General features: G+C 41.9%; 1 protein-coding gene across 1 annotated transcript; it reads left to right on the forward strand.

Annotated features, from left to right (window-relative positions):
• Positions 1-1,602: 1,602 nt before the first annotated feature.
• Positions 1,603-17,219, forward strand: LOC135550985 (RNA-binding protein 27-like). Its single transcript, XM_064982325.1, is given in 22 exon segments — positions 1,603-1,802; positions 2,688-2,806; positions 2,962-3,089; positions 3,179-3,261; positions 3,527-3,717; positions 3,968-4,255; positions 4,994-5,138; positions 5,140-5,222; positions 5,765-5,926; positions 6,625-6,771; positions 8,353-8,497; positions 8,655-8,838; positions 8,993-9,217; positions 9,381-9,509; positions 9,635-9,763; positions 9,873-9,947; positions 11,609-11,779; positions 13,141-13,245; positions 14,127-14,336; positions 14,542-14,625; positions 14,737-14,856; positions 14,978-17,219. Coding segments are annotated over 22 exon segments (3,072 nt in total). The 5' UTR covers positions 1,603-1,743; the 3' UTR covers positions 15,068-17,219.
• The last annotated feature ends 1,833 nt before the right edge of the window (positions 17,220-19,052 follow it).

Raw genomic sequence — 19,052 nt, forward strand, 5'->3', positions numbered from 1 at the left:
GTTCCGTTTCGCTCCTAAAATTAATATGTATAATTCATTTAGATTGAAGAACAACAACATCCTCGTTCCTCATCATTATTGCTGCAATCAGCAGTTTAAACAATAACAAAGATAATTCCCAGGTAAAAAAAAGTAAGGGATGGGGTTGGAGAAATGTAGCCACTCTCATATTCATAGACAGGCCTATGGATGTAAGGGCTTACCATCTAAATTATAGTTTTAACCATGTTTTGAGGCTATATAGTATATGTTTAGATTTACTTTGTTTACAAACATTGGAGTAAAACGAACCTTCAGCACTTAGCTGTTGACATCTACAGCTCATTCACACAGTGTAGACTTCTGGGAAATCTAATATAAGTGAGGGGCTCTTTCACAGTCAGGGCTAGAAGGGATCAGCTTTTGTCAAATGAACGTAAAAAAATGTTTTGCATTTAGCTAATCTTAACTTCATTCTCCTGACCTGCTACGTTAATTACACTAACCTGCTGCGTAATTTCTCCTAACCTGCTACGAAAAGTCCAATCTGATATTAATTTGTCAAAAACTGGATTTCTTCTGGCCATGAACCTCTTTCGCAGCAGAAGAAAGCAGCCTACTGTACTTTCTCTGGAGTACGAAAACACAATCAGAATATTCCACACCAATATTTTTTAATTTTTTATTTAACCTTTATTTAACCAGGTAGGCCAGTTGAGAAAACAACAACACAGAGTTACACATGGGAATAACAAACGTACAGTCAATAACACAATAAAAAAAGCTGTATACAGTGTGTGCAAATGAAGTAAGGAGGTGAGCCAGTAAATAGGCCAATAGTGGCAAAGTAATTTGTTATATGTGCAGATGAGGATGTGCAAGTAGAAATACTGGTGTGCAAAAGAGCAGAAAAACAAATATGGGGATGAGATAGGTAGTTGGTTGGATGGGCTATTTACAGATGGGCTGTATACAGCTGCAGCGATCGGTAAACTGCCCTGACAGCTGACGCTTAAAGTTAGTGAGGTCTCCCTAAGTAGGTCTCCTACTTCAGTGATTTTTGCAATTCGTTCCAATCATTGGCAGCAGAGAACTGGAAGTAAAGGTGCCCAAAGGGGGTGTTGGCTTTGGAGATGACCAGTGAAATATACTTCATATACCTATCATTGGAAATATATATTTATAGATTATAATTGACATTGTTTAGATTTTTTAAAGGAGTGAAAAAAAAGATTTGATATACGATTTTAGTTAAGAGTCAACCATTACCTGAAGTTTGTTCAAAGAATATTGAAACTTTGACATTAATTAAAATTTTAAGTAGAGCTGCAAAACCAGAGTGTCAGGATTCAGTTTCAGGGCGATTGGTTACTGGTTACTTTGGGTCAGTGCTATCGGGATTCCTTGGGACGTCCCTACCCTAAACCCTAACATTAACCTTGCCCAGTTAAATAAAGGTTAAAAAATATATAATAATAGAAAGTACCTTAACCATTTTAAATATAAACTTCAATAGCGGGTAGGGACGTCTTAAGGATCCCAGATAGCACTAAACCCCAATCTTAGTGTGGCCAGCTGATCGGTTTACGACATTGCCAGTTAAGTTGCCATGTCTGTGTTTGAACGTAAAGCAATTCGTCCGACCTGCAAGTGGAGTGAATATTGAAGGCCTAGCTAAGCCTAATATACATTTATAGACGATGAAAGGAGGAATATCACAACGCACATTGAACTTGTAGTCAGTATTGTTAAGGCGTTTTCACGATGATCATAGAAAATGTGGAAGCTTTGAAGTCTTGGCTGGCAAAACTCCTGGAGCCAATGTGAGTGTTGATGAAATGAAATGACATTTAGCTAGATTGCACGAGTTAGCACTAGCTACGCCACCGCTAACGTTAGCTCGTTATATGGCAATAAAAATACACATTTAATGTTTGTTCTGTCAATTATGCGACGTTACACATTCTGCATATCGGATTTGTTGGGCAAATTGCAGACACTAATCTGATTATGACATTTTAGATATGTGTTTTGCTGTCGCTGCCGCAATTTAGCTAACTATTTAAGTAGCTAACGTTACAGTAGTTAATTTGGCCAGCTAACTAAAAGCTAGCTTGCTCAACTCAATCAACATCGTCCCAATCAAGGTGAATTATTTATATTAATGGCTGCACATCACGTTTGGCTTGTGATGAATGGGTAACTACTTAGTCTACTCATAGTTTAACATCCTATCATAAATTTAGTGGCTAAGTTAGCTGCATCTACCCGGCCTTAGACAGTGCTAGCAGTGACGTCTAGCATTTAGCCAACCAGCTAGCTAACCAGTTAATTAAGAAGCATGTCATCCAAGTTGATGTAACTACGTGTGTGTTGTCATTTGCAGCATATGTGTTATGTAGCATGAGATTAGGGTCTAACCTTCTGCCTTAAAAACCTCAACTTTTTCCTTACAACTCTCTTGGTTACAAATTAATGATTCTAGCTAGATATTGTCTAATGCAATGTTTCCCAACCTTTTTCGGTTACTGCACCACCAACTGAACTTTGCTCTGCCCGGAGTACCCCACATGGACATTTTACAAGTATCCTATGGTCTTCTAAAGTACCCCATGTGGATAGGGAAAGTACACACAGGTATCCTAGTACCTCTGGTTGGGAACTATGCAAACCCTGTTGAGTAATATGGATAATGTTTGCTTTTGCAGTTGTGAGGCCGACCCCTCTGCTTTAGCCAACTATGTTGTGGCTTTGGTAAAGAAGGACAAACCTGAGAAAGAGTTGAAAGCACTTTGTGCAGATCAACTGGATGTCTTTTTACAAAAAGGTAGGCTACGTAACTCCTTAATGTCAGTGTTGGTATGCATCTCACCAACTAATGTTAGTATTTTCGTTGCGTAAACATGTAGTTGACTGACTGTGAAATCATTTGAGAGAAATGTTTCTAAAAGTCTTATGCCTCGATGCTTTTACCTATTGCAGAAACCACTGGTTTTGTTGATAAGCTCTTTGAATGTTTGACCACCAAAAATTACTTGGGGAATCCACCTCCTAAGGAAGTTCCCAAAGAGGAGCCCAAACTCCCTGTGTTAAAACAGGAGGCTGTGGAGGTAAGGGCTTTTTTTGAGCTTCCTCTGTCCTATTATGTCAGTCTTTGATAGTGGGAACATACCTAGCTAACTATTGTTGTTTTCTTAAGGCTGAAAATGTAGAAGAGGATAGGGGGGATAACAGGAGGCGGAGAAGTCCACTGAGAAACCGCTCTGACTTAAATGAATCAAGGTGAGGCTGGAATTTATATGTTTTGTTGTTTCCTGGTGTTCTCAAGTGAGTTCCTCTTGACAGTGATGTAGCTCTCTGGGGTCAAGATGTTAGTTTGATTAGGCCCTTTTAATGGACTGCACCTTTGACACATGATTTAGTTATTGTTGTTGAAATGCTAGTCACATCAATAGTACAGATTACCACAAAGACAGGAAACTCCTTGAGTTCCGGTGCTGTATTAAAGGTGCTGCTAAATGACCAACCTACATACCTGACCTCACAGGGGACGTGGTGACCGCAGACGAGACGACCGCAAGCGGCGTGACATGGACCGCCACGGTAAAAGCACCGATTCCCACCGGGAGAGGCATGACCGGCACGGAGGCAACTCTCGTGGGCGCAGCTACAGTCGCAGCAGGAGCCGAAGTGGGAGCCGAGGCAAGAGCAGGGACAAGGAGCACAGCCGAGGGAGAGGTGAGACTCACAGGGGCACGGACATGGACATTTGCTTTACTTCAAATATTTAACCTGACAGGTTGAAAACAAATCTTTGCTAAGAACAAGCAAAAGACATTAGCGTATTTATTGGACTTTTACTCGGGGATCCTTAAATGCCCCCTGTGGTGAGAATGTTTCCTAAAGGGGGTATTTTTTTCCTGGGTTATGTTGCATTTTGTGTCCTTTTAGGTTCAAGCTTTTTTCTGTGTCTGTGTATGTTAAACAGATTACAGGTCAAAGTTTGAAGTGGAGAGAAAGGAGCCCGAGAGTTTCAACTCCTCCTCTGGGTCCCTGGTAACCCACCAGCACCCTCCGCCCCTCCTACCTACCCCCCAGCAGCACCCATTTCCCTCCTCTGGGGGCCAAGCAGTCCCCAACTCTGTTACCGTGGTAGCACCCGCTCACTTGCCCGACAGCACTACAGAGAGCTGGTCTAATTACTACTCTAATCACAGGGAGGGCAAGCCGTTCAACAAGGTCACTTCAGTCAAGCACCGCTGCCGTGACTATGACGGTAAGGGCTACCTAAAATGGTCTAATTTCAGTCTGGTCTACAATATGTTACATTAAGATGTTACAGATTTGCTGTAAATGTAGCAACAATATCTGGGTTTTATTTTTGCCAGGTAAGTCATTCAGGACACTTTCTCTTTACAATAACCCCTTTTTTATGTAGCTAATCAGCTTTATCTTTTTGTTAATGAAAGGCACTTATCCATAACCAAAATAAGTTCTAATGTAATGTATGTACTTGCAAAAATGTGTAAAAGGATGTTGAATAATCATTGTGTGCTTCAGGGTTCATATCTGTTGACCGTTAAGCTTATGTCTACTCTATTCAAATTGTACAAATATTTAGTAAAATACCAGTCGATCGTGTTTTCCTTATGGATTAAATGCAATCGGTTGTGTGGTATTCCAACCCTCAGTAGGGTGTTTGCCTGGTTTAAAGCAGCACTAATGACCCAAGTTGAACATCTTTCCCCTGAGGGACACTGTTTATATTCATCCAACAGTCTCAACAGCAATGACATTTCACTCCACCCCACCTTGAGGGTTCAGAGATGAGCCTGGATCTTGTCAGGAACTGTAAACAAAAAGTGTCAAGGTTGCCAAACCGATAATCTCATTTGGGCTGATTTATTTTTTAAAGCTATAATTGGCAAGCATCTTGCTGAGTGCATTTACAGTAAGAAAGGATTTTTTAGAATTTTTTTTAAATGGAATTTTGATCAGTCTCTGTCTTCCACAGAAAAAGGTTTCTGTGTGCGTGGTGACCTCTGTCCCTTTGACCATGGCAATGATCCTCTGATCGTGGACGACGTCACGCTGCCCGCCATGATTCCGTTTCCTCCACCTGGCATGCCTCCACCGGCCCGCATGGCCATGCCCCCACGGCCAGCCACCCCCGGCCATCAGGATGCCAATGCCCCTCCACAGCCAGCCACCCCCACCGGGCATCTTCCCTATGCCGCCTCCTGGTGAGTAATGCTATCATATGTCTCCAATTAGGAACTCAACCTGGAATGCTCACCAGTCATTGTTTGACATAGGCTAAGGCCAAGAGTTTTTCCTGGTCAGTCCACGTGATTAAGAAAAACCCAGGGCCCTACCTTTAGTTCCTGATGTGGTGAGAGCCTAGAGATAGAGGACTCATCATGGATATAACCCGTTTTAGCGTGGACATTGCCATTGAGGGCTTCCACCATTTTTAAAGTAGTCAACTAGGTGGGGATTCCTATGGGTTGTAGCCTCAATGTCAATGAGAAGAAGGCTGTTTCCCTGTTGTTCAAGACTGGCCTGTTCCATGGAGAAATAGCATGTTATAAGGACTGTTGTGCTACATAGAAACACACCTGAGGGAAACGGCTGTCTTTGTTGTCTTACCCTCACTAGTACTCACCCTATACTTAATTTTTATGTCTGTAGTACTTTACCTAGCCTATTCTGTTAAGGAGTTTATTAAGTAAATTACCAGTGGCTTTTATCTACTGGGTTCAGCTTGGAATTTTATCTCCCATAGGGCCCCCATTGATACCAACAAGTGGGATAGAAACTCCCAATCACTCAGGGACGAGTTCTGCATCCTCTCTAGGACCGCCTGGAGTGGGACCTCCTCCTCTTCCTCCACCACCACCACCTCCCTCTTCTGTCTCTCTACACCCCCAATATTCTCAGTCAGAATGTAAGCAACTATGCTTTTCTCAGTATGCTTGGCAAAGTGGTACTTTTATGAGCATAGCTCCCATATTGTTCACATTTTTGTCAATTTGTTTTCTTTGACATACACTGACTTTCACATCCATGTGAACAAAATGGTATTGTTTGACTGTAGTGAGGAAGGACAGAAATGCTGTTGTCTTAAAGTATTTATGTTCACATGGTTCATTCATGTGTTGCAAATTATTTCCTTTTTGAGTGAGGGTGTTAGTTTTGTTTTTGTGCTACTGCCTGGCCTGCATGATCTAGTTGTTTCTTTAGGGTGCAGTAGCATCTTTTCACCAGAGGGTTGCACTGTTGATGAATTAAAGTCCACTGTTCCTGTAAGCTGCACATTAGACAGTGCAAAAACTCTATTTTAGTAGTCCTGCCCACATAAGAGAGCAAATTAAAATGCGGTGTGTTTCACTTCTCTCAATTGAGAAGTTATTGTTAGTTGCTCTAGTTTTGTGCATGCATTACTGAGTCCCAAGCCATTGAACATTATAGAGCAAAAGCAGACGGTATAATATTGAGTTCAATACTAGAACTGTATTTTCTTTCTCCCTGTAGTTGTAGTGTAGCCATATAAAGTAGGTGTTGTGATGGATAGGCCTATTTGGGTATTCTCACTGTGTAAAACACTGACTTATAATGTTTGTCTGTTCTCCCTTGTGTTGCCAGATAATTATGACCCAGAGGGTTACAACCCAGAGTCTCCAGGCATGACAGCAGCCGGCCGGCCCCAGTACAGGCAGTTCATCCCCCGCATCCAGACCCAGAGGCCCAACCTGATCGGCCTCACCTCCGGGGATGGCCAGGGATCCAGAGGTATCACATGTGGGTCATGCTTTGGTGGTTTAGTTTGGGCTTTCTTTCTGATCCTAACCTATAGTAAACATGAGGACTTCTGTATTTAGGGTGCTATGAAATTATAATTTTTTTTACCTGCTTCCATTTAGATTTTCCCAAAACTAAATTGGATTTTGTAAGTCTACAGCAATGCTTAAATCATACCCTGACCTCAAAAGTGGTCTATGGATAAAATATTAGATTTTGGGGTGTAGTTACTGTAATTGAATTGTGCACCTATCCAAGAGGCTGTTTAGCAGTGTGTTTTTTTTATAGCGCCCATGTGATGGTAGAGTTTAAAACAAATACCTACTGGACTGATTAACATAATCCTGATATAATTATTCCAGGTAAGTGTAGGGCCTTGTGAAATTATGCAATTATATCCTGAAGTTTGTCATTAGCATTTAATTGAGAAGGTTTTTGGGAAAGCCTTTCCATCAACCAGAAGATTGTTTTCATTAGCTAGCATCATCTCTAACAGCTACACAAAGTGGTAGAGGTGTGCACCACAGTGACGTTCTTTTTGCTCTTCAGAAAGTTGCAGGAAATGCGAATTACTGATGCGTTCTATTCATGTCTTGTGATAAACTTGGGCAAATTAATTAATGTTCAATACATTTAAACTGAACAAGAATATAAATGCAACATGTAAAGTGCTGGTCCCATGTTTCATGAGCTGAAGAAAAACAAATCTCCATATGCACAAAAAGCTTATTTCGCTCATATTTTGTGCCCAAATTTGTTTATATCCCTGTTGGTGAGCATTTCTCCTCTGCCGGGATAATCCATCCACCTGACAGGTGTGGTATATCAAGAAGCTGGTTCAACAGCATGATCATTACACAGGTGTAGCTTGTGCTGGGGACAATAAAGGGCTACAAAAAAAAAATTTCTTCTCTACAAACGTAATTTTAGAGAATTTGGCAGTAAGTTCAACCGGCCTCACAACCGCAGACCCAGATACTCAAAGCATATTTACAACCTTTATTATTTAAAAACATAACATTTGAGAAATATGGTATTTTTCCATATCGCCCAGCCCCACTACCATAGCCATTTGATCTTTGATATTTTTGAATGAGCTAATGTAATGTTGCAATGTTTTACATAAAGGGTGGTTAACCATCCTCCAGGCTTTTATTCCAGTCCCCCTTTAAACTACCCACATTTTAGAAATGAGGTGCTCAACCAAACCTTGATAAACTGACTCTGTCAGAGCAGGGCTGGACCAAAGCCTGTTCACGAAGAAGCTCTCCAGACTGAGGGTTGATCACTTTTTAAAATGTTTATATACTACTTTGTGGTGGGGGGGGTGGTGTTTAAGTGCCTTGCACAACGACAGGAGATGGTACATAGCATCAGAGAGCAGTCACTCATGCTTTTTTTACGTACGTAGACTACACCAATTGTTGGTCATGGGGAATTTGGTGAAAAGTCACAATACCATCTGTCAAAATGTGTATGAATCCTGCCTTTACGTATCCTCCGTGTCATCCAGACACAGCGGTCCAGATTCGAGCTGTCATTATGACTGACGATGTGTTTCTCCTGTCCCAGCGGCTAACATCGTGATCCAGACAGAGCCGGCGGTGGCCAGTGTCCCCAGCAGTGTGTGTCGCTACAGCAGCACAGAGCATGAGGGTAGGAAGAGGCCCCTGGGGCCCACAGAGGGTCCACCGCCCAAAAAACCCTGGATGGACAAGTAAGAACATTGTAAAATTGTATTTGCCACATGTGCCGAATACAACAGGTGTAGACCTTACAGTGAAATGCTTTACTTACAAGCCCTTAACCAACAATACAGTTAAGAAAATACCTATTAAAAAAATGTAAGAGACAAATAACTCATTCTCTTCCAGGCCCAACTACCAGGCCAACAACCAGCTCAACTTCCCCAACAACAAGCCCCAACACGGGGGCTTCCCCAAGAAGAATCACTACGTCAACACTAAGCTTGAAGTTCGCAAAATCCCCCGAGATCTCAACAACATCACCAAATTGAATGAGCACTTTAGCAAGTTTGGTACCATCGTAAACATTCAGGTAAGAAATCTGACAATTCCTTGAAACGATGTGTACCACTACAAAAATGTCTTGGATCAATAAATGTTAGGGCGTGTACATGTGTTTTGCTTTGGAGGGTGAATAAGGGACATAACTTCCTGTTTACTACTTTCTGACCTGTCTCCTCCTATAGGTGGCATTTGGTGGCGACCCCGAGGCAGCGCTGATCCAGTACACAGCCAACGAGGAGGCACGGCAGGCCATCTCCAGCACTGAGGCGGTGCTCAACAACCGCTTCATCCGTGTGTACTGGCACCGTGAGGCCAACACCCAGCAGGGACAGGGCATGGGTCAGGGCCAGGGGGACGGACACGGACAGAGCTCTGCTATGGGGCAGCAGCACCCCAACGTTCATAAGGTGGACAGAGCACTTCTGACTACTGTTAAAACCTTTTTAGCTGGCCAAGCATTTATTCATTCGAACAGTAGTTTTGATTTTGAATGGAGAGGTTCTAAGTTCCAGGTTAGATGTGATCAACATTTCTTTCATGACTCTTGTGTATCTCTGTATAAACCAGCAGGTGATCAAGCAACACAATCCCGGAGCCTATGTGCTGAATAATAAGACGTTGTCCAAACATGGCCTTGGTGTTGGGGCTGTGGCCGGAGGCAAACTGGACGTCTCGCACCCCAGCACAGACCCTGCAGCGGTAAGCCGTCAGCTCATATGCTCTGAGAGTGCCCCTATGCAGAGTTACAGCATGGTGTTGTATGATGGAAAAGAGAGTAGACGGGGTCCGGTAGTAATCAAAGGGTCTGTCTCTTCCTGTCCTAGGCACTCTTCTCTTCTTCTGTGGCCCTTCAGAAGGGGCCCTACAGCTCCACAGTCCACAAGGGAGCGTCCAAGTCACTTGGTAAAACTGCCAAAGCACTTGAAGCACAGGAGATCTTGAAAAAGAAGCAGGCAAGTCATTTTTGCCAGCTGCATTTTGAATGACTTTCATAGTCAGTCATTACCTTTTTATACACAAATCAAAATTACACTATAAATAATTGCTTTATTCTCATTTCAGGAGACATTGAAGTTGCAGCAGGACATAAGAAAAAAGGAGCAGGAGATGCTAGAGAAGCAGATTGAATGTCAAAAGGTATGATGGTTGCTTATACTACATACAGTTGAAGTCAGAAGTTTACATAAACTTAGGTTGGAGTCATTAACTTGTTTTTCAACCACTCCACAAATTTCTTGTTAACAAACTATAGTTTTGGCAAGTCTGTTAGGACATCTACTTTGTGCATAACACAAGTAATTTTTCTAACAATTGTTTAGTCAGATTATTTCACTATCACAATTCCAGTGGGTCAGAAGTTTACATACACTAAGTTGACTGTGCCTTTAAACCGCTTGGGGAAATTCCAGAAAATGATGTCATGGCTTTAGAAGCTTTTGATTGGCTAATTGACATAATTTGAGTCAATTGGAGGTGTACATGTGGATGTCTTTCAAGGCTGACCTTCAAACTCAGTGCCTTTTTGCTTGACATCATGGGAAAATCAAAATAAATCAACCAAGACCTCAGAAAATAAATTGTATAAACACCATGGGACCAAGTATAAACACCATGGGACCACGCAGCCGTCATAGCACTCAGGAAGGAGACGCGTTCTGTCTCCCAGAGATGCACTTTTCGCACCAAAGTATGTTCAAATCAATCCCAGAATAACGGCAAAGGACCTTGTGAAGATGCTGGAGGAAATGGGTACAAAAGTATCTATATCCACAGTAAAACAAGTCCTATATCGACATAACTTGAAAGGCCGCTCAGCAAGGAAGAGGCCACTGCTCCAAAACTGACACAAAAAAGCCAGACTACGGTTTGCAACTGCACATGGGGACAAAGATAGTACTTTTTGGAGAAATGTCCTCTGGGCTGATGAAACAAAAATAGAACTGTTTGAGGGGATGCTTGCAAGCCGAAGAACACCATCCCAACCGTGAAACACGGGGGTTGCAGCATCATGTTGTGGGGGTGCTGGCATCATAAGGTAGGAAAATTATGTGGATATATTGAAGCAACATCTCAAGACATCAGTCAGGAAGTTAAAGCTTGGTCGCAAATGGGACGACCCCAAGCATACTTCCCAAGTTGTGGCAAAATGGCTTAAGGACAACAAAGTCAAGGTATTGGAGTGGCCATCACAAACCCCTGGCCTCAATCCTATAGAAAATTTGTGGGCAGAACTGAAAAAGCGTGTGCGAGCAAGGAGGCCGACAAACCTGACTCAGTTACACCAGCTCTGTTAGTAGGAATGGGCTAAAATCCACCCAACTTATTGTGGAAGGTGACCCGAAACGTTTGACCCAAGTTAAACAATTTAAAGGCAATGCTACCAAATACTAATTGAATCTATGTAAACTTCTGACCCACTGGGAATGTGATTAAATAAATAAAAGCTGAAATAAATCATTCTCTCTATTAATCTGACATTTCACATTCTAAAAATAAAGTGGTGATCCTAACTAATGTAAGACGGAATATTTACTATGATTTAAATGTCAGGAATTGTGAAACTGAGTTTGAATGTATTTGGCTAAGGTTTATGTAAACTTCCGACTTAATTTAAAGGATGCCACCATCACCACCTTTCATTTTAGTCGCAAATAAACCACATGCTGTGATCATCATCGTGTTGTCCTTTCACTATCAAAACAATGACACCTCTAGACCAAGAGACCCTGGGTGTTGTCCTGGATACCCTGCTCGTCTTACATTGATTAGTCAGTTATCTCATGTCCTCCCTCCTATAGGCTCTGATCAACAGACTTGAAAAGAACAGGGCCACATTGAAGCCAGAGGAGAGGGCCAACATTATGAAGACTCTGAAGGATCTGACCGACAAGATCTCCCAGCTTCAAAACGAGATGAACCCAGCCTCCCATTCCACAGCCAACACGGCTCAGTCCAAGACTAAGACAGATGTAAGTCTACCTACCATATCATACTCTGTGATTTGTTGAATCAACTCAACTGGCATTACAAAAATGCAAATTGTCAGGGTTAATTAAGCTCTGTGTCCACTGGCACTTAAAATTAGGGCATATTTGACAACGTTACTATGCAACCACCAGATAGCTAATTAATCACTGCAGGATGCTGACACATTTAGCTAGCTCGTCTGGGCTTGTCCATGTGCTAGCTAACAGCAACAAGCAGTATTGTAACAGTCAGACATTACACAAATTACCACCATAGCTGGATCCTTCATTCATTTTGGCGCTACACAAACGTTTTTATAAGAACAGTCGGCCTTCTAATGCTAGCTACCAAACATTTAGCTAGCAAATCAGTTGAAACAAGCTAGCAAGATAACTTGAGAACAGGAATTGTATCTGGCCAGGTCATTAAAATCTAGCTTTGCATCAAACCTGTCCGGTTTGCTTGGTTAGCTAGCTAGCTAATAACCAATGTCAAGGCAAGCAAGGTAGCAATTAAGCTAGCTAGCTTGTAATGCTAGCGACGACACTAACCGTTTTGGTAGCGTTAGCAAATTAAATACATGGCTATGATTCTGGCTGGCACTGGCGGGAGTATGGGGTGCTAAATTGCTAGCAACATTAGCAAAGCCACCTGCACAGTCACAAATTGGCTACCCAGCAACATGACGTTTCTAATTCCTGGAGGCACTGGAAACGCAATTTGAGCTAGCCCACCAAGGCCAGCCCAACCTGGGAAACTGGGTTTCAGAGGCTCCAAGCCCCTTCTGTACTGTCTATTTACGTCATAAGGAATTCCCATTGACCACGCCCGCAAATTGGGGAAAACAATCACTATTTCCCATTGACCCCCATTGTCGATTAAAAAAATATATATACAAATGTTTAGTTCTACAGAAATAACAAAACATTACAAAGATGTGGTGTTCAATATAAATGTAACCTGGTCAAAAATCCGACTGCATGTAGGGAAGCCTGCCAGAAGAGCCCTCATGTGGCTACTAGCTTCATTTAAAAGGCGGCATGAGGGAAGCCCTTTAATATTACGCTTTTTCTAAGTAGTGAGAACACTCTGGAGCAGGCAATGTTGAAAGTAATCTTTAGACATGTTGTACTTTTCCTAAATGTATTTTTGCAATTGAATAAAACAAGTAGACAACAAGAACATTGTTTTGAAAAGGGTCAAGTTTTTGCTGTGAGCCAGTGGGGTAACCAAGGTAACCTCCGGTTATTTTCCCCCACAGCAGTGGGCCAGGACATTCGGACTAATACCAACTGGGAGTATTCATTCTATTTCTATGGCGCATGCATTTTGGAAATCCCAAAATAATGGTGCTCTCCCTCAGGCACAAAAGGAGCTTCTAGACGCAGAGCTTGATTTCCACAAGAAGATGAGTTCTGGAGAGGACACGACAGACCTGAAGAGGAGACTGGGTCAGCTGCAGGTTGAGGTGGGTACACAGGGCATCCATCATTTGGGAAGTGCTCTCTAGCATTAATGAACATGTCTGGAATGTGGCAGTCTTCTGGCATACTGAAGGAGGAGTGGCAGCCTCAGCACCTCCAGAACATGTGTACTGTTGGTTAAAATGCAACCTTTTCAAGAATGGTCTGAAGTGAGCAGAAAGGCATCACCTTGGAAGTGAACATATTCCTTGTCCCACAGCTGTTCTGTCTGTCGCTAGTCACATTATGTCATAGTTGATGTCAGAGGATCAGGCTGAAAACAAGAAAATTATTTTTGTTAACAGCCCTCTGCATTGCTTTTCCAGCATGGTGTGCTTAAATTAGCCCCCATGAAATATGCATGGCTTTACCCCTCTTCTGCACATTAAACTGCAGGCACTTACCAAGCCCAGAGGACACCCACTAATGAATCCTAACCAAACAGAGATCCTACATTGATGCATCTGATGTCATTAAAGTTTGAGATTGTGTTCCTTGTAAGAAAGTGGAGGGATGACAATTAGGATGAGGAGCAGTGTTGGTGCTCTGCTCCAAGCCATCAGGGCCACCACAGTCAGTCTGCTGGTACATGTTCCCTTGGACACATTAAATATGGATACCAAGCCTGTGGGGACACTGGTTCTCAGTAGCACTACATTTTCTTCCTGGATACTGATGCTGCTGCCTGGCACTGTTTGGTGAGGACATGCCAGGTAGCACCATCTCCACCACCTTGGTTTGGGGTCTGGTGACACGGCCAGCTGTCTTGGTTCCACATGTGGATCTGTGGCATCACCTTAGTGTCAGCTGGCACCTCGTGCTGTGTGTTGTTGAGAGATAAAAGTTAGTTGTGGATCTGATGACCTTGTTGACTGTGTTCCCCCAGGCCACCCGGTTGGGCCTGATACCAACCGGGCGTGGGAAGGTGGGCGACGCAGCAGGCGTCAGGGGCAGGGGCCGAGGAAGGGGCAGGGGACGGGGACACAGAGGTGGCAGAGGAGGTGGCAATCACATGGTGGTGGACCACAGGCCCCGAGCCATCGCCATCCTGGGAGTCACACAGGAAGAGAAGGAGGAGCTGATGCCTCACTTTGTGGTAAGGAAATACACCCTTATCAAATCCAGCTAGTTGTATAATTTTCCCAAAACGTCTTATTTGAATATTGAAAAGTCTGCTGGAACTCAAGTGGTACAAAGCATGAATCATTATAGTTGTAAAAACAGTGCTTCCACCAGAGAGATGTGTGAAGGTGTTTCTACAGGTACTTATGGCTGTTTCTGTATTCTCGTCCTTGTCACAGAAATTTGGTGAGATAGAGGAGCTCCGTGATCAGGATGCTACCAGTGTTGTCATGACGTTCAAGACCCGGAGCGACGCGGAGAATGTATGTCCTGCAGATGGCATGCACACAGTAACATTTTGATGCCTTTATAACCGAGAAGGTTCTCAAGTTTTAATTGAATTTTACCATTCATGATTATTTTCATGTTTATAGGCTGCAAACCAAGGAGCAAAGTTCAAAGGTCGCGTTCTACAGATTTCATGGTTCAAGCCGAAGACACCATCCGTATCCACAGAACCTGAGGAGGAGGACTCGAAGGAAGAGGTCAATGCGGTAAGTTACTGTACTTCTCTCCCTATTTCCTGTTTTCTTATAGCATTTTGGAAAACCATGTAAAATCATCACTCAATGACCCGCTTGATCTAAAGATGATTGTTTCATTTGATTCCTCCAGGAGGAAGTCAGCCCCTACCTGCTTATGGAGGAAGAGGAGGAAGACGACGATGAGGATGACGAGTATGAGAGTCGTTCATGGAGGCGATGAAGGCAATACGAACGTCACTTTTTCGTGGGAAGGACTTTGATATATTTTTAAAACTAATTCAAGCTGATTTGACGGAAATCACTTCTTTAGGTTTTTTTAGACCAGCTTCCAGTATTTTGAGACTGAAGAAATAAGGACTAATGAGACAAAGTCTATACTTTAACGATACGTGTGAAGCTTGAAAGGGCAGACTGTTTTCTCTTGAAACATCTGAATAATTATTAAAATCTCACTTTTGCTGAGATAAATCTAAACCGTTATAAATAAATGTATGTTTCGATGTGGTTACCAGATAATATCAGTACAACATTTATGACTACTGTGAATAGGTATTTTTATAAATATTTAAGCTATGGTTTCATCCTCTCTTATTTGACTGATGTTGTCTATAATTACGAGGCTCAAGGTCCAGGGATGGCTATGCTGTCACAGCTACAGATTACAGAATCAGCGTCCCCTGTTGAAATGTAAATTAGATACAGCCTCCATCTTGGATTCAAAGAGAGACACTTGATATTTCACTGAGTATTTTGTTGTCGACTAAATGTGTGGTGCCACTTTATGCACATATGAACACCAAGACTAATGTTACGCACTTTTGAGATGGTGTTTAACAACTCTATTTTCTCTTTTCCCGAGTCATCTCTTCTGTCATCTGAGACCAAAGATATCTTTGGATGAGGATCTAGTCATCTATTGTCAAATTTGTTTGAGATCTGTAGACAATGGTGTTTGAATGTATACTGAGCATTTGGTTTTATATATAATTTTGCCTTACATAATCAGAAGGCTGCATTTTTACGAGATTTGTTATTTTTCTTGCAATAGGAATTACTTTGATATTTTTTCAGTTTGTCATTTGAATGAATGTTGAAGTTGTCAGGAAAAGAGGGCCCATTTTATTTTCAAGCAAGAGTACTTAATGTCCCTACTTAAGGTAGGTTTGTGTTAAACCAACCCTTGTGGCGTCACTTCACAGCACATTCTTACCAGCTCATGTCTGCCAGGATTTAGCTGCATTTTGAGAGCTGACAAGTAAACCAGACATTTGTAACAGATTTCTCCATGCACAGTTTCTGATATTATTTTACAGTAGCAATATTCGGCAGCAGTTTAATCCATCCGGTGTGAGGCACTTAGTGTTAATGAGTGAGGACTCCCTGCAAGTCAAGAAGCATTGTGTTGGTGGCTATGAAATGAGCAAAGTAACATCCTCTTTTGAATGTGTATACTAGATGAAAAAAAAAACGTATTTGTCCTTACATACTGTATTTACATTTTGTCAGGAGAGGAAAAATGAATCCTGTATTGCTGCTGCTGATCTACCGATATTGAACTCTAGAGCATGTTCTTCTCTCATATTTGGCCAGGGTCTCTCTAACTCAAGACGAGACCATTTAATTCAACGTTGAGTGCAAAGGAAAAACAGTTTTATGTTGCCGTAGTCCTAACAGATTTTTGATCCCTGTTCATTTTGCAGTCCTATTGAACGAGTTAGATTAGAGATGTGGAAAGTTGGAGGCTTACTCTTGGACTCCTAGGCTTTGCCTCATCTCCATCAGTGAGGCTTGGTGTTACCATGTAACAGACATCAGCATGACACTTAATTTAGTTTTGGAAATAAAAAAAATGCCCATTGAAATGTGAGAAAGGGAGGAAAGACCAGAAGGAAAAGGCTAAAGAATAAGATCTTTTTTCACTGCACAGTACCCTCACACTTGTTTTGCTATGTGCTTTTATGAACAGTCCTTTTCTTAAATGTCAGTTAAGGACAGGACTATTACATGTCAAAGTGGGATTTCAGAAATTGCTTTGAGAAACTTCTACACTTGTTTGTACTGCAATGTGGATGCTACTGTGACATCGTAGTGTAAAATGCAACTCATTTATTGGAAGAATCATTTTGGGATTTGTTACTGTTTATATCTGCGGGATGTGGGTGTATTTTTGATTTATTCTGTTTGTAAAATGGATTTCTAACTCACTAGCATGTTTGCTTTTACCAATAAAGATGGAGGAATGGGGTGCTTGGAAGAGAAACAAAATACAAAATATAAACAATTTGAATTTGACACCAGCAAAAAAAAAAAAAGAAATACATTCAAATTTCTACCTGGGTGAGAGAACATTCCAAAAGAATATTACCTTCAAATCCTGTGTTGTCATTCCTTTAGTATTGTCTTACTAACTTTCTCACCTATCATTCATGTTTATAATTATGGTAGCATCTGCATTCGTGTAAAAGTGTTGACAAAAGTCATTCCTAAATGACGCGATACATTATTCACCATTCACTTCCTATTGTAGAAAACATAATTCAAAACACAACCAAAGCAAGCTATAAATGCATCAAACAAGTTTGATGTAGTTATTGTGTGCAAGAAATATGTGACCAAATACTAAACTTTCTCCAACTTGAATACACTAAGTGAAATTTGTTGTGACAAATACTTGTGACATCTTCAAATCGGGGTACTAGATGTATAAAGTGCTTTCATTTATTAGCGCTAAATCAAAGATGTATGAAAATACCCTCAAATAAAAGGTTACATTCTGTACTGTTACCCCATGAAACATTTGATCTCAAATCCAAAATGCTGGAGTGTAGAGCCACAAAATGTTTTAATTGCTTCACTGTCCAAATACATATGGAGAGGGGCTGTACCGGCACATAGTTTTATTTGTATGATGATGGCAAAACAGGGTCATTCTCGGGTGGGCTTCCTCCATGGCACCCATCCCCACCCACCAAAACAGAATTCCAACACAGAGAGGAACTTAAATTGGCTTCAGTGACTTTGACATATTCAAATGTTGATAAATAATGCATGAACATTCCTTACTTTAGGAAGTGAAGTGAAAAACACTCAAGAGTCTATTTGATTTAATGCAAGCGCTGTTGGGTTACCCGTGGGACGAAATGTCAACCACAGCCACTCGTCCTCACATCCCCTGTCGCCCAGGTGATGAGCACTACGTGCACGCGCCACAGATCCCAAAGTGGAGACAGACAACAATTGGAGGGTCATTTGGTGAAGGAAACCTTATGAGCTGTACACAGGCGAGGGAGATGAGTGCTGCTGTCACATCTCGATACAAACAAATCCAAAAAACATGTCAGATGCAATCTTCAGAATGGGAATGCACACAGATGACAAGCCAACAATGACCACTGAATTATACATACTGTTATTAAGAAGTCTAAGAATAAGAGTTCATGTGAGCAAGAGAGAGAAGGACATTATACTTAATTCAGGGTAAAATATTGAATGGAATAATACATGACATAGTTTGTTTCTCAGTTCTGAACATCTTTGCAGCCCAGCTGGGCAATGATTCGGACTTCCTTTAAAGTACAGGCCTACTGTAGAGTATACAAAAAGTCTACCCTGACAAGATGTTTTCTCTCTCACTCAACAGGTCCAGTGGTGAGAAAAGACCTTGCCTGTTTTAATCTCTAATGAATAAGGACATGCCAACGTGGTAATGGATGCCTGCCACCATGCTGCTGAATTATTCACTGTCTGAGGAACCGGAGGAGAGATGGCCAGGATCAGATGGAAGCGCTGTGTCACTGGCCTGCCTGGCTCCTCTTTCTACTGCTGGGAGAAGCATTCAGCCTGCCACATGAGATCTAATGCACTGAGGACAGGTGCTCTGTTCACCTGCATGAGGAGGGAGACGAGAGCAAGGCCCTGCCCTGACCTGCTCCAATTAAATTCAGCCAATATTGCTGTTGTGTGTACTGTAGGTGCCTTATCTACAAGATCCTGTAATCCGATTTGGCCAAAGTCGATCATCTTGAACTGACCTCATCCCAATACAATGATGGGAAGGATTAAGATCAGAAATACCTGTAAATAACTAGTCTGTGTCGTTTTGGATGTGCAGCATTAAAGTCATCACTATTTCAGTCAGTCCAGATTCAACTAACATACTTTTGGCTTTAGCCTGGTGCTATATGGGGCATATGAGCTGCAGTTTT

This window comes from Oncorhynchus masou, chromosome 12, assembly GCF_036934945.1.
Source record: "Oncorhynchus masou masou isolate Uvic2021 chromosome 12, UVic_Omas_1.1, whole genome shotgun sequence".
Lineage (NCBI taxonomy): Eukaryota > Metazoa > Chordata > Actinopteri > Salmoniformes > Salmonidae > Oncorhynchus > Oncorhynchus masou.